At 42.3% G+C, this 12803-nt stretch overlaps 1 protein-coding gene across 1 annotated transcript; it reads left to right on the forward strand.

Moving 5' to 3' along the window:
- The first annotated feature begins 721 nt into the window (after window positions 1–721).
- alpk2 (alpha-kinase 2) lies at window positions 722–8595 on the forward strand. Its single transcript, XM_070925249.1, has 10 exons — window positions 722–2524; window positions 3885–5421; window positions 5547–5694; window positions 6322–6449; window positions 6548–6592; window positions 6695–6993; window positions 7552–7640; window positions 7778–7995; window positions 8109–8157; window positions 8239–8595. Exons 1-10 carry the CDS (start codon window positions 722–724, stop codon window positions 8444–8446), a joined length of 4524 nt encoding a protein of 1507 aa, XP_070781350.1. The 3' UTR covers window positions 8447–8595.
- The last annotated feature ends 4208 nt before the right edge of the window (window positions 8596–12803 follow it).

The raw sequence follows: 12803 nt of genomic DNA on the forward strand, positions 1-12803 counted from the left end.
AAATAATCAACATCTAATAACTTTCAGCTCTAAGGGCTTAAAGTAAGGGTGAATAGGTTATAGTGACTAGACAAGACTGTGTAAAAGATCAATAACACTTCAGTGAATCACACTGTTAAATGCATGATCTCATATATGAATGTGTATGATAATATACTGATAATATAGATTATGCATACTTTACTGCCCCTCGGACAGTAGAAATTGGAGAGTGTAGTCTGCACCACACACCAGACGCTTTTATCAGCTACAAAGTAAAAACAACAGGAAGGCTTCCTGTTGATAAGGTATGTCAAGTGTCCTTTAAAAGCTTCTAAAATAGATGCAACATGCCATTTAAAGGGATGTCTCCTGCAACTAAAATAAACAGCTAGAGGGAGATAGTGGGTCTCGTTTCAAATAATGCAGACTGAGGAGGTGAATATACACGTGAGATCAGAGATTATTTCACTGGCATTTCAAGTTTTGCAATTTAACTGTGAAACTTTAACTGTGAAATATTCTAATTCTCTGATAATGCTTTGCTTTGCAGGTACTGAATCTAAAAACACAAGGATACAGTTGGACCCAGAGGAGGAAATTACACCAGAGAAGCCAGGCACAAACAATGTGTGCGCAGAACTTAATGCCATTTGTCCCAAAACTTGGCCTGAAGTTGCTGTTTGACAGCGGGAGACTTTGCTGCTGACAGTCTCCTGGAGCAGCACAACTAGAAGCACCGATGGATCTGTCACTCCATTGCACGGATGACCGAACGCAGTCACCACCAGCTCTTACAGACAGTCAAACTGGGGATTTAGACTCTCTTTCTCTTCTGCAGTGTGCCACAGAAAACATGCTGTCTGCATACGAGACAGGAGCAGAGACTGTGTCCGGTCTCTCAGACCCCACTGACAAATCCACTGAGCCTTTATCAAACGTTTCCAAACGCCTCGATGACTCAGTCTGTCTGAAGCCTTTATCATCCAGCTGTAACATGTCACTTTCAGAGGCTCTTTTACCTCACCTCTCTCATGACCTTATTTCCCCCCTATCGGGATCTTTTTCAGAGTTTTACGTTAAACAAGAAGCAGAACTCTCCTTTTCTCTCATACAAGAAAATAGTACTCTTCAACCTTTTGGGGCAATGTCGTCTACTTCTGAGGGTTTGATGGAGCCACCTGTCACTGAACCGCTCTCCAGCTTCAGCTCTGAACACACTCAAGCCACTTATCTATTAAGGCCATTATCACATCAGTCAGATAGTTTAGAGAGTGACACAGCTACAGCAACTGAGTCAGTCCTTTATATCTTTGAAAGTGAGACACAGGACGTCATCCTGAGCCCGAACGTAGATCTCCAGGAGATTAAAAGTCCTGAACACCAGCCACTATCACAAACAGGGGCAAAAAAGACAGACCCTGACCCCGATACACATGTCCTGATGTGTGATTCAGAAAACATGGAGGCACAATGTCATCATGGCTCTAGTCAGGGACAAGCTATGGCGGACTATGAGTCAGACGTGAGCCAACATACAAGGATAAGACCACCTGCTGTGGATGCCTATGAGGCAGGCTTGATGTCAGTAAATGATGCGAGACAAGGGAAAGCAGAGGTCACTGACTTAACCCCCCAACCACGGCGAAGCGACAGCCCCATCGAGCTGTGGCTGGACGCATGCCAGTATCTGGCAGGTGAGGATACAGAAGATAGGGATGTTTTGGGCAAGAGAGGTCATTCAGTGATGCAAGGAGGGCTCGTGGCCACCGGTGACTTGTCTTTCCCAGCAGGAGAGACACAAGTGTCAGGTTACAACCCCGATGGCAGCGAGGGGATTGGCTGGTCCGGCGATGACACTAGAGGTTGGGGGCCACCGGTTGAGAGGTGGTCTTCAGTGGACAGCTGGGCAAGTGCACTCTCAGACTGGACTAGTATCATCTCAGCTCCACCAGAGGACTTCACAGCTGCCTTCACAGAGATAGGGGCTGAGATAGATGCTTTGACACAGGCACTCGCGGAGGTAAACACTCATATAGACACAGAGACATCTAAAGAAGGAAAGGGTCAGGAGACAGCACTGCAGACACAATCGCAGCCACCCATGGGTGTCCAGGATCAGCCTCTAGAGGCACAAAACATCCCAGAGAGCTACGTCCTCTCTGGGCAGAGCTGTCTCTCTTTGTGCCTGGAAGCTGCAGCAGGACCCGAGCTCCAAGACAGAGAGGGCTCCCAGAGCATTGAATCCCTGTGTGATTCAACACCTACCATCCAGATCAGCCAGGCTGAGCACTCTCCATGCCCCACACACCAGCACTCATACTTGGGATCATCCTGTGCTGCGGTGGCCTCTCCTGGAGGATACGGTGGAGATGTGATCCCTGGATCTACTTCTTCTGCTGATCTGGACTGTTCTCACTTTGGTGGATTTGCCTTTGAGGCAGACTTTTTCATCAGCAATGAAGAAGATCCGATCATACTGAATATAACAGAGGATACAGATTTGGAGGGAGAAAATGCACCTTCAGAGGTAATAACTGAGCAGGTAAGATGAGATCTCTATCTATTATTATCTTGTGTGTTGTAAAATGCAGACTTATTATGACATACAATTGAGAAAGTGTTTGACAGGTGGAAAGTTTATGTGAAGAGCATGAAACATGAGTGGATATTTTACAACTAAACTTGGGGACGGTATGTTTTTTTCCTGTGTGTTGGTCCCACACATACAGACACACACACACACACACACACACACACACACGTATGCCTGCCCACACATTCTAAAAACACACACAACTTTCTCTGAAGTGTGTAGCAGAGAGAGAGAGAGAGAGAGCAGTGGAAAGATTCACCCTTCACGATAGAGAGAATAACAGCAATCACCTTCACATCAGTCGTGCTGGCCAACACATAAATCAGTCATGCTCTATTGGAAACATGGCCAGAACATTAAGAGACATTCCCGCTCCTGCCCTTGTCATTGTTTTCATACCTACAGTATTGATAGCCGGTCAGGAGGTACGTAGAGTAGTCCTGAGAGTGAAGTCCACGTTTGTCACCACACATCAGACATCAGTATTGTCGCCTTGCTTTGGATCGGAGCCACTCATTTTGACTTTCACGCCGGCTCGATTCTGATAAGTCCTTTGGCTCCCATCTCAAAGACTGACAGGTGTGTGTGTGTGTGTGTGTGTGTGTGTGTGTGTGTGTGTGTGTGCTGAAGGAAACTGAGAGGAAAACTTCAGATGGACAGAAATGGCATCTAATAATAGCTGAGAGTTCAATGATAATAGCATGCATCCATGGCGTGTCAGGGTGGAGGGGTGAGAGGAGAGCACAGCTGAGGAATGAAACATGACCCTCCCTTGCCCTCTCTCTTTCTCTCTCTCTCTCTCTTCTTGTGCACCCTTTAACACACCCATTCCCACCGCATCTCCTTTAAAAACCCAGGATCAGGATGCCGACAGGTCCGTGGGCCTAGGATACTTGCTTTTGATTGGCTTAGATGCACCAGGCAAAGCTGGAGGTCTCGTTTATAACAGCCACAGTGTAGGTTTCAGTTGCATGCAGGATGTATGGACTGTGGGATTGGATATAGGAGCATGGTGTTTCATAAACTTTTGCTTTGTGACTCTATAGAAAGGTACGTGTTGAACAGAAGAATTAAAAAGATGTGAAATCGTATGTTTTGTATCTGCCTTTAAAATAAGCACCTGTTAGTGATATTCATGCCAGCGCTTTAACAGTATTATATATACTATTATATATACTATCATATGACCGTCTCAGTGGAGTCTGAAAGTCTTATACTCAAGTGTATGAGGATTGAAAGTCTTGTGAATAAGTATCTCAGTCAAAATTAGCTCACATTTTTATTATCATCTGTCCATTTTCATCATCAGCCCTCTGGAGATGGACTGTGTGAAGTGACGGATGAACACAGTGTCTCCCTGCCGGGCTCAGTGGCCGAGCAAGAAGCTAAAAGGTGCTGTGGGCCAGCTGAGGTTGATAGTGAAGGAACCGGAGCTCCACCGGAGCTTCATTTCCTCAACACACACACTCTAACAAACTCATACGTGCCAGGTGTGGACACACAACCTGGCCAGCATATCAATGTTCACACTCACGTGTCGTTGGACACACCAGACCTCGAAGGAGCATGTCAGCTGGAGCCACAGTGGGGAAGTCCCAAGTTTATTATGCCCTTAGCTCCCCTCGGCAGCGGCTCCTCCCTCGTCTGTCGGACAAGCAGAAGTTTGCAAGGAGATAAAACTTGTGCCAAAAGGTCTCTCAATGACAACAGAGACCTCGGTTATGGTCACGTACAACCTTGTGGTAGGATTACTGACAAACCATCTTTGGAAGGTGATGAAGAGTTGATTCATAAAAAGGAAAATACAATAGATTCTTCTGAGAAATCTTCACCAGAGGGGCGACTGGACTTCACTGGTGACACTGCAGAGTGTTTCCTCACTGCGAGAAAAACAACAATTGAGGACATCAATGACCTCAGTAGAGAACTATCAAACTTGGCTGCGGTCCCTGCGGATGATTTCATCATCTCAGAGAAGAACCGTGTTGCATTCATCACTTTAGATTTAAATGACCCATTTGTCTCCAGAGCTGCAAAACCCTCTACTGTAAAATTTGAGAGGGCCGAGTTGAGGGAGAAAACAGCTGAAAAGATGCCTCACAAAACCCACAAGTCCACCTCAGAGAGCAAAACACGCTCCAAAAAGGACAAGTCAGCTGGTTATCATCATGGTGCACAAGCTTCCAAGAAACAGGACAGTTTGTCTCACCATGTTTCAGCCCAGCAGGTCTGCAAACAGCAAGAAACTCATCCTCTTACTGGAGAAAATCATACCAGCGAGAACACTCCAGCCGGGCTCGAGGACAAGGAGGATACATTGGTGACTGAGACCGGTGTGGCAACTGAGAAGGCTCCAAGCAAGCCACATGGCAAGAAGAAGAAGAAACATGCTCAGAATGCAACAGGACTGAAAAGTGTTGGAGAGTCAGCGGTCGAAGTGGAGAATGGAGCGAAACCAAAGACTGCAAAAGGACGGATTGATATGTTTGAGGCCAAGCTCGGGGCCAAAGCTGGGAAAGCTCAAAAGGAAAGTGATCAGTCCCACGGTTCTGAGAAAAAGCCCCAGCAACCAGAGGCTAAAGCTCCCCATGTAGAACAACCTCCGCATCATTCAGATCATAAAGACCACCAGCCGAAAAACTCCAGTCCTCTGAACGATGATATTATTAAAAGACGACGCCTGTCCAAGGATAAGTTTGGGAAGATTGTCAATGCTTTGGAGTCTCAACTACCGAAACCAGATGTTTCTATCCAGGCGAAGGGAGTGGAGCCCAAGGTAGATGCCGGGGCAACTCGTAAGAAGGCGTACAGTGAAGTGGTCAAACAGAAAGTCCCACCTAAAGAAGGTAAAGGATAAACCATTTTCTGCACATTATCAACACAAGAGCAGTTTTCCAGTTGTTCTCCTGCATGATGGCATTTAAACACATATTCTTCACCTCATAATAAAAGCATGTGATAATGTCAGCAGAACCCAAGGTGGTGCAGCCCATCCAGGCGGTGTCAGTGAGCGGGGACCCCCAGAGTCTGTGCCTGTGGTGTCAGTTTGCGGCTGTCTTCTCCCACTACACTGTCACCTGGAGCAGAGGGGGTACTGTCCTGGCAGAGATCAAGAGAAGGTATTTAGTTAAATTTTACATGATTTTTACAGTGGATTTTCTTAAATTCTACTGACATATTTACACAATACTTTCACTTAATCCTCTAAACCTGCCGACGGGTTTGAATGGCATGTTGTTTTTAAAAAATGGCCAAAATCACATTATTTATAGCCAGAAACTGTAAAAATAGAAATTATCATCAGAGTTTCAAATTTCCGACGGTCCTTGGACAAATCATGTAAGACGTAGGAGGAACGTAGGCAGAAAAATCTGTTATGCAATACTTTGAGGAAGGATAAAGTACGGCGTTACATTTTGCCTCCTTTAAATCTACCACTTTTTGCACAGCAGTCAGTTGTGTAACCTGTACCTTCTACACATATCTATCTATAGCTTCAATTGCAGAATACTCTAGTCAGCATGAACATTCTTCAAAAAGAGGAGCAACCAAAACAGTCAAATATCAGCAGACACAATTCATATTTTTGGCTCAGAGAGGACCCTGGATTGCCATGATGTACATAATTAAATGTCACAGTGAATCCAAATTTCAGATTAAGTTCAGATCCAATGCCAGAGGGTTGTTGTATAGAGACTAGTTGTTTTTGTGTGGAGCATTTTGTGACACTGTACCTCTCTGTGAAGTGCAGGGGACGAGAGCAGAGTGTCACTGACCATCTCCAACGCTTCTCACAAAGACTTGGGAAAGTACCAGTGTCAGCTCACCAGTTTATATGGATCAGTCACCCTGGAATACTTGCTCACATATGAAGGTATAAAACATGACTTAACTGTAGCAACTATCTTGAATGTGGACAAGAAACATGTACAGTTAAAGAATGTGTATCCTTTTTTACCCTTTTTTTTACAGTGCTCAGTGAGATTGTCATCCCTCCATCTCCAAAGACCATCTCATGTGAGTTGTGATCTCAGAACAAAATTTATTACTTCCCAGTTTTTTGTTTTGGAGTACGACAGATAACAGATGACACATTGTCTCTGTCTTTTTTTTTTCTAGCTGCCCCTGTAGAGGTGGGGAGTGAAGAAGAGGATGTCCACTGCTCCAGGCTGATTTTCAAAGAGGATTTCCTGGCTGACCAACACTTTGGAGAGAACCAACCTGCCAGCATCATCACTGAAAAGGTTCACTTTGGGGAGGGGATGCACCGGCGGGCTTTCCGGACCAAGCTGCAGGCGGGTCAGATACCCCTGTCACTACCTGGACACTCCTGTGTGCTCAAAGTACACAATGCTATCAGCTACGGGACCAAGAACAACGACGAGCTCGTTCAGAGAAACTTCACCTTGGCTGTAGAGGTAAGAACGTCACAGGATGTATAATATAAGTGCTGATGCATAGTATAAATGCATTATGTGTATAACAAAATCCTATTTGTGAGTATCACATTACATGGAATTATGGAATGAAATGAAATAATTAAACTATGATTTTAGCGGTTTTACAATATCTTTTTATATTAATTTCATGACAAAATCTGAAATATCACATAAAATGCTCAGAAAGTGACACAAATGTGTATTGACTTTTGTGCACAACAACACTTTTTTTTGTGACATTTTTGCCCGGTTCCACTAAAATGCCTTCTGTGAATTCGCACAGAAAGTATAACCATTAGTGCCCCAAAACATACATAATATCCAACATGTGACACTGTGATTTGGTTATGTTTTAATATGTTAATCATCCAGCTCTGAGTTAAAATACCTAGCAATCACAGTCCAAGCTTTTATGAGATCTCTTCTATTACTGGCATACAAAAGCATAGCTGGCTTTCCTCAGATGAATTATCATCCTCTCCAGATATCCTCTAATACACAAAGTAAATGTATTGTAATTGACTTTTTGCTGTGTAGGAGTGCCAGGTCCAGAACACAGCAAGAGAGTACATCAAGGCGTACACCACGGCAGCCCAGTCTGTTGAAGCCTTCGGGGAGATCCCAGAGTGAGTGACACACACGACAAGCTGCAAACTCAACACACAACAAAACTCTCTGCAGCAGCACATTTGCCTTCATAGTATATTTTAGAATAATGTAAAATGCCCTCAGCTCAAGCCATTTTGTTTCATGCTTCCACTAGGATCATTCCCATCTACCTGGTTCACCGTCCATCCAACAACATCCCGTACGCCACACTGGAGGAGGAGCTGATCGGTGACTTCGTCAAGTATTCGGTGAAGGACGGCAAAGAGATCAACCTGATGAGACATGACTCGGAGGCAGGACAGAAATGTTGTGCTTTCCAGCACTGGGTCTACCACAAGACTGAGGGCAACCTGCTGGTTACTGACATGCAAGGTTGGGAAAACATGGAAAATTTGAAATTTTGAAATGTGTTCAAAATGTTTTTATCTGCACTTAAAATTACAAATTAGAGGACTAAATATCAGTCTGATGTTTGGGGTTTTCAGGGGTGGGAATGAAGCTTACTGATGTGGGAATAGCCACCTGTAAGAAAGGGTGAGTATTGTTTTTGAGACCATAATTGATGCAAATTGTTTATACATGCAAATTGGTGTATTAATAATAATTTCTTTTTAGATATAAGGGCTTCAAAGGAAACTGTGCCACCTCCTTCATTGACCAGTTCAAAGCCTTGCACCAGTGCAACACGTACTGTGAGATCCTGGGCCTCAAATCCCTGCAGCCCAAACCTAAAAAGCCTACGTCTGCTCCGAAACCCAAACCGCAACCCTCTGCTGCACCCAAGAAGAAAACATTTGGGCCAACAGTGAAGGGCAAGTCATAATAGGAGGAGAATCATGGGACTACGGGTTTCATTGTGAGGTTTTTTGGTGATTTGCTTCTCTCACGTTGGACCTCGTCATGCAGAGTTTGGCCCGTTAAAGAGGAAAGATGCCCAAAGTTTTGGGCTCCATCAGGCCAGATCCTGGAGGAAACAGACATATTTTAATTCTGAAGGGAGCAACTGTTACACAACCAGCGGCCGTTGTTTCATAAAAGTTTTTGCTTCATCTCATGTTGAACATTTGATATATTTTATTTTAATGAAGATTTCACCAGAGATGGTCTCTGTATGAGAGAGGATTTATAATCTATGGGAGGAAGCTTTGTTTTTAGTTTTTTGGGAAAAACTGTGACAAATGTAACAAACACTTGAACATGATGATGAGAATGATGAGTTTGTCGACAGTGTTGAACTGTGATGTCTTAGAGATTGATTTATTAATGAGGTGCGACTGATGATTTTCCTTTACAGATCAATGCAGAGTTTTTCTTGTTTTTCTACTTCAGTGATGTTTTCAAACTATTAGTTCATTAAATTAATGAACTTGTTAATTAACTTATTAGAGGAAATGTCTTTCAAGTAGGTTGTATGATAAAATACACACAGTGGAGGACATGTATTGTTTTGGGTTCAGTTACACAGTATGAGTGGGTCATTTTTAATGTGATTGGTTTGCATTTATTCAGTTTAATGTTGCATTATTATGATGTTTGTTCATTTAGTAAAGACACTGATTCAGGATGAGCTCATATTTTTTATTCTGGAGACAACACAAAGACATTTTGTACACGTAAAGCTCCTTTGAATGTATTCACTGAAAAATGTGAAGATTTATTGATTTGTCGTTTTTATTATCTGGGTCAATTCTGCTTGTTAAATTGGTTTCGAATGTCTGGCATCATTTAAAGGATCTATACTGTATCGGTCCAGCTCAAACCGAGTGAAAGACATGTAAAACTGGACCCAGTATTCACACCACACTAACCTTACATCCAGAGTTACTTGCATACACAGTCCATTGGAGCTCAATAGCATGTAAGGTATTGAACTGCAAATTTCAAACGGTCTCGATATAATAAGCCTCTCTGTCCTGCTCTCATCGCTGCCATTTAAATCCCTGACCCAAATTGATGTCATGGCTCTCGGGTTGCATCTGCGGCCAATGTGTAAGCAAACAGGCGATCTTTGTTATTAAAGAGATGTTGCTGGTTGAAGATGCTTTATTTGATTTATCAACTCACATTTGTTGTATGGGACCTCTGACCTACAGGTTTTGGGGGAGGGGGGGTGTTGCATCATGTGTCTGTGAATATGATTATAATTAAATCAGTTTGTCTTTGTACATAGGGCTGCATTTGAAGGTATATTTATAAAATTAACATTATGACTTAATGTGATATGGTTCACTCTATATAGTAGTACAAGTGTCTAAATTATATGTTCTGTTTACATGTTGAAGAAGTTTGAATCATGACAACACCCTCAAACAAATGGGTCATCTATTCTTATCTATACTTATAGGAGAAGGTCTCCAGCAGCAAATTAGCACCTCAAACACTAAAGTAAGTGGGTCACACTCAGAGGCTCAAGATCATGTATGATGTATCAACACAGTGCTATTTTCTATTTTCATCTCTGCCCCTCCTGCATGGTGTAATATGTCCCGAGCTGTAGGCACTGCCAGGAGATGGAGACATGTTTTTAGACTTTTGTATGAATTAGGAAACTATTACAACTCTGAAAAAAAGGAAATACAGATTATACAGAAGCCACAAAACAAACAAAAGACAAAAAGAAAATAGTGAAAAAAAAGAAATAATAAAGAATTTGATAATAAAAAAAATTCAAGCAAACCAAGAAATTGAGGAACATATCGAGGTCCTTTTCACACTGTAGCTATTTAGTGTGATAATGGCGTTTGATACAAAGGACACAAACACCATTGTCACACTCCACAGCTCTGGAGGACAGCATTTACTGTAGATGTTGCAGACGGAGAGGTTGTTAAGACAGACTGGTGGATGGATGACCTGGTTTAAGAAAAAGAAAGTGGTTTGGTGACGTGTGGAATCAATAAAAAGCAATGGAGTGAGGGAAAGTGAGAAAAGACACAAAAGATAACGTTAAAGTACACGTGGTGTTGATGTGAGATGCTGTCTGTGAAAGTCACACTAAGCTATGATCTATGATTATCCATGTGGCACTTTAATCTTGTAACCATCAATATGCCGAAAATAAAACACAAATGAAAAATCTAGTAAACCATAGAAAATAGGGAAAGTAATGCTGAGTAAATACACAAGGCTTATCCAAAGTGTCCAAAGTCCGGTCATGTCTTTTTCTACTGATTGTGGGGATGACTGCAGCTGCGTGCGTGTGTGTGTGAATAAGAGAGTGTGTGAGAGAGTAAAAGAACACCTGTGAGATCCCGACAGTACAAAAATATTTTCATACATTTTTCAAAAATGTGGTTGAAAAATAGAGTTGGTTCAGACTGTAAGTCACTCTAGATTCTATACATCTTTATTGTTTCTACTTTTAACTATATTACACAACATTTGTGAGCTGAAAATGGCACCAAGAGTTGTTAAATGTATCATAGTTCATGAACTTCCAGCTTTATTAATAAAAGTGTGAGATGAAAACATTATTAAAGGATTCAGACATATTGCAAGACAACAACCAACTCACCTCAAATTTCTACAGTGGATCCTGTTTCCAGATTCATTCATTCATTCATACCCTCTCCTGCTTCTGAGTCTCCCAGCTACTCTCTCCTGTCTGCTCCTTCCCTCTCGCACCAGCGTATCTTTGTCTCTGAGTCTTTCCAAACAGTTAAAAGTCCAGTAGTGCGTCCGGAGCTGCAGGTTCACGAGGTGATATGTGGTGCATTTGGGTTTGATGCTGTCCCATCCAAGTCTTTATGTAGACAGAGCAAGGATCGGACAAACAGCCAGTTCCACATTAGTGATAAGCTACAGGGGAAGTATTGATCGACCCTGACCAGAGGTAGAGGGTGAGGGGTGGAGGAGGGGGAGACCAAAAAACTGTCCTGGTGAAGCAACAGGGCCTTAATACCAAGGTTTCACTAAAAGTCACCATGAGCTGAATGTAACAGACTCAGGTGATGGTTCCTGATAAAAGAACGAACTGGAAAATGTAATGTATGTAATAAGATACAGAGTTTGGTGGAGCCAGGGGCCAAAAAACAGCAAGGTACACAACCAGCAGGAAGAGGTTGTGTAAAATTAGACACTCATGAAGTAAAAGCATGTCAAAGTCAAGTCAACACACTTCCATAAGTTAAATCTTCACTGTATTTATCTGAAAGTAAATAATGTTCAGGAAAACCTGCATTTTCTTTTCTCCATTTACAAAATCAAATCACCACAGCACTCCATTTAAAATACTTCATCCAGTGAATGTCTGTATGTTAGGACAGCATTTTGTGTTTAATAGTAAGAAGTTAACAAGTCAATTAGGCTCTTTTTATTAAGCGTTATTGAAACTCTGTTATGAATACTGAGGAATAATGCTGAGGAATTTCCTTTTTATTATACGTGATGAATGACTAGACTTTAAAATCAAACATTTTACAAGTTTGCCCACATGAGACTTAGCAGATGAGCAACAATAGAGTTGAAAACTTTAACTATTACAATAGTTAATGTTTTCAACTATTATCATCCACTGTTGGTCCAGGTTATTACTTTAACTTCCCATCAGGGTTTCATTAAGGTCAGTGCTGTGACGTAACATAGAAGCAGAGACAGACGGACTGTAAAACTGTCTTTTACAGAAAACCAAAGAAATGTGTTGGTGCTTCCTTATGATTATGTTAACAATCATGTTAAGATTTATTCTCATTTGCACTTTGTGACATCTTTTTCTGGCAAGTGGAATGTTTTAGACGGCAGCTCTGGAGAAGAGTTGGCTCTTGGTTTGTTTGTGACCAGATCGAGGGTAGGAGGGCTTGATAAAATGTCCCCGGACTGGCAGGGTGGCTTTTATTTGCTTGTCCTTGGAGCTGATAACGCCTAGATTGCGATTGTGTGAATGAACTGAGGTCCCTTCACCACACCACGTGCACACACACACACACACACACACACACACACAAAAAAAAAGACAGACGGGGGTGGGGGGGGAGTTGTAAGTCTCATTAATTTCTCAAGACAGTATTTGGATCAGGAAGGAAGCTGGACTTCAAGAACTCATTTATAATGTGGATGAATTAAAACAAGCACCTGTTCATGTGGGAGTACATCTCTTTTGAAAACTTTGACCTCCCGTGAAGAAATATGTCGGTTAAAACATGTTCAGATTCTTCACTATAGAATCTATGATACAAAACATA

Source organism: Enoplosus armatus, chromosome 18, assembly GCF_043641665.1.
Source record: "Enoplosus armatus isolate fEnoArm2 chromosome 18, fEnoArm2.hap1, whole genome shotgun sequence".
Lineage (NCBI taxonomy): Eukaryota > Metazoa > Chordata > Actinopteri > Centrarchiformes > Enoplosidae > Enoplosus > Enoplosus armatus.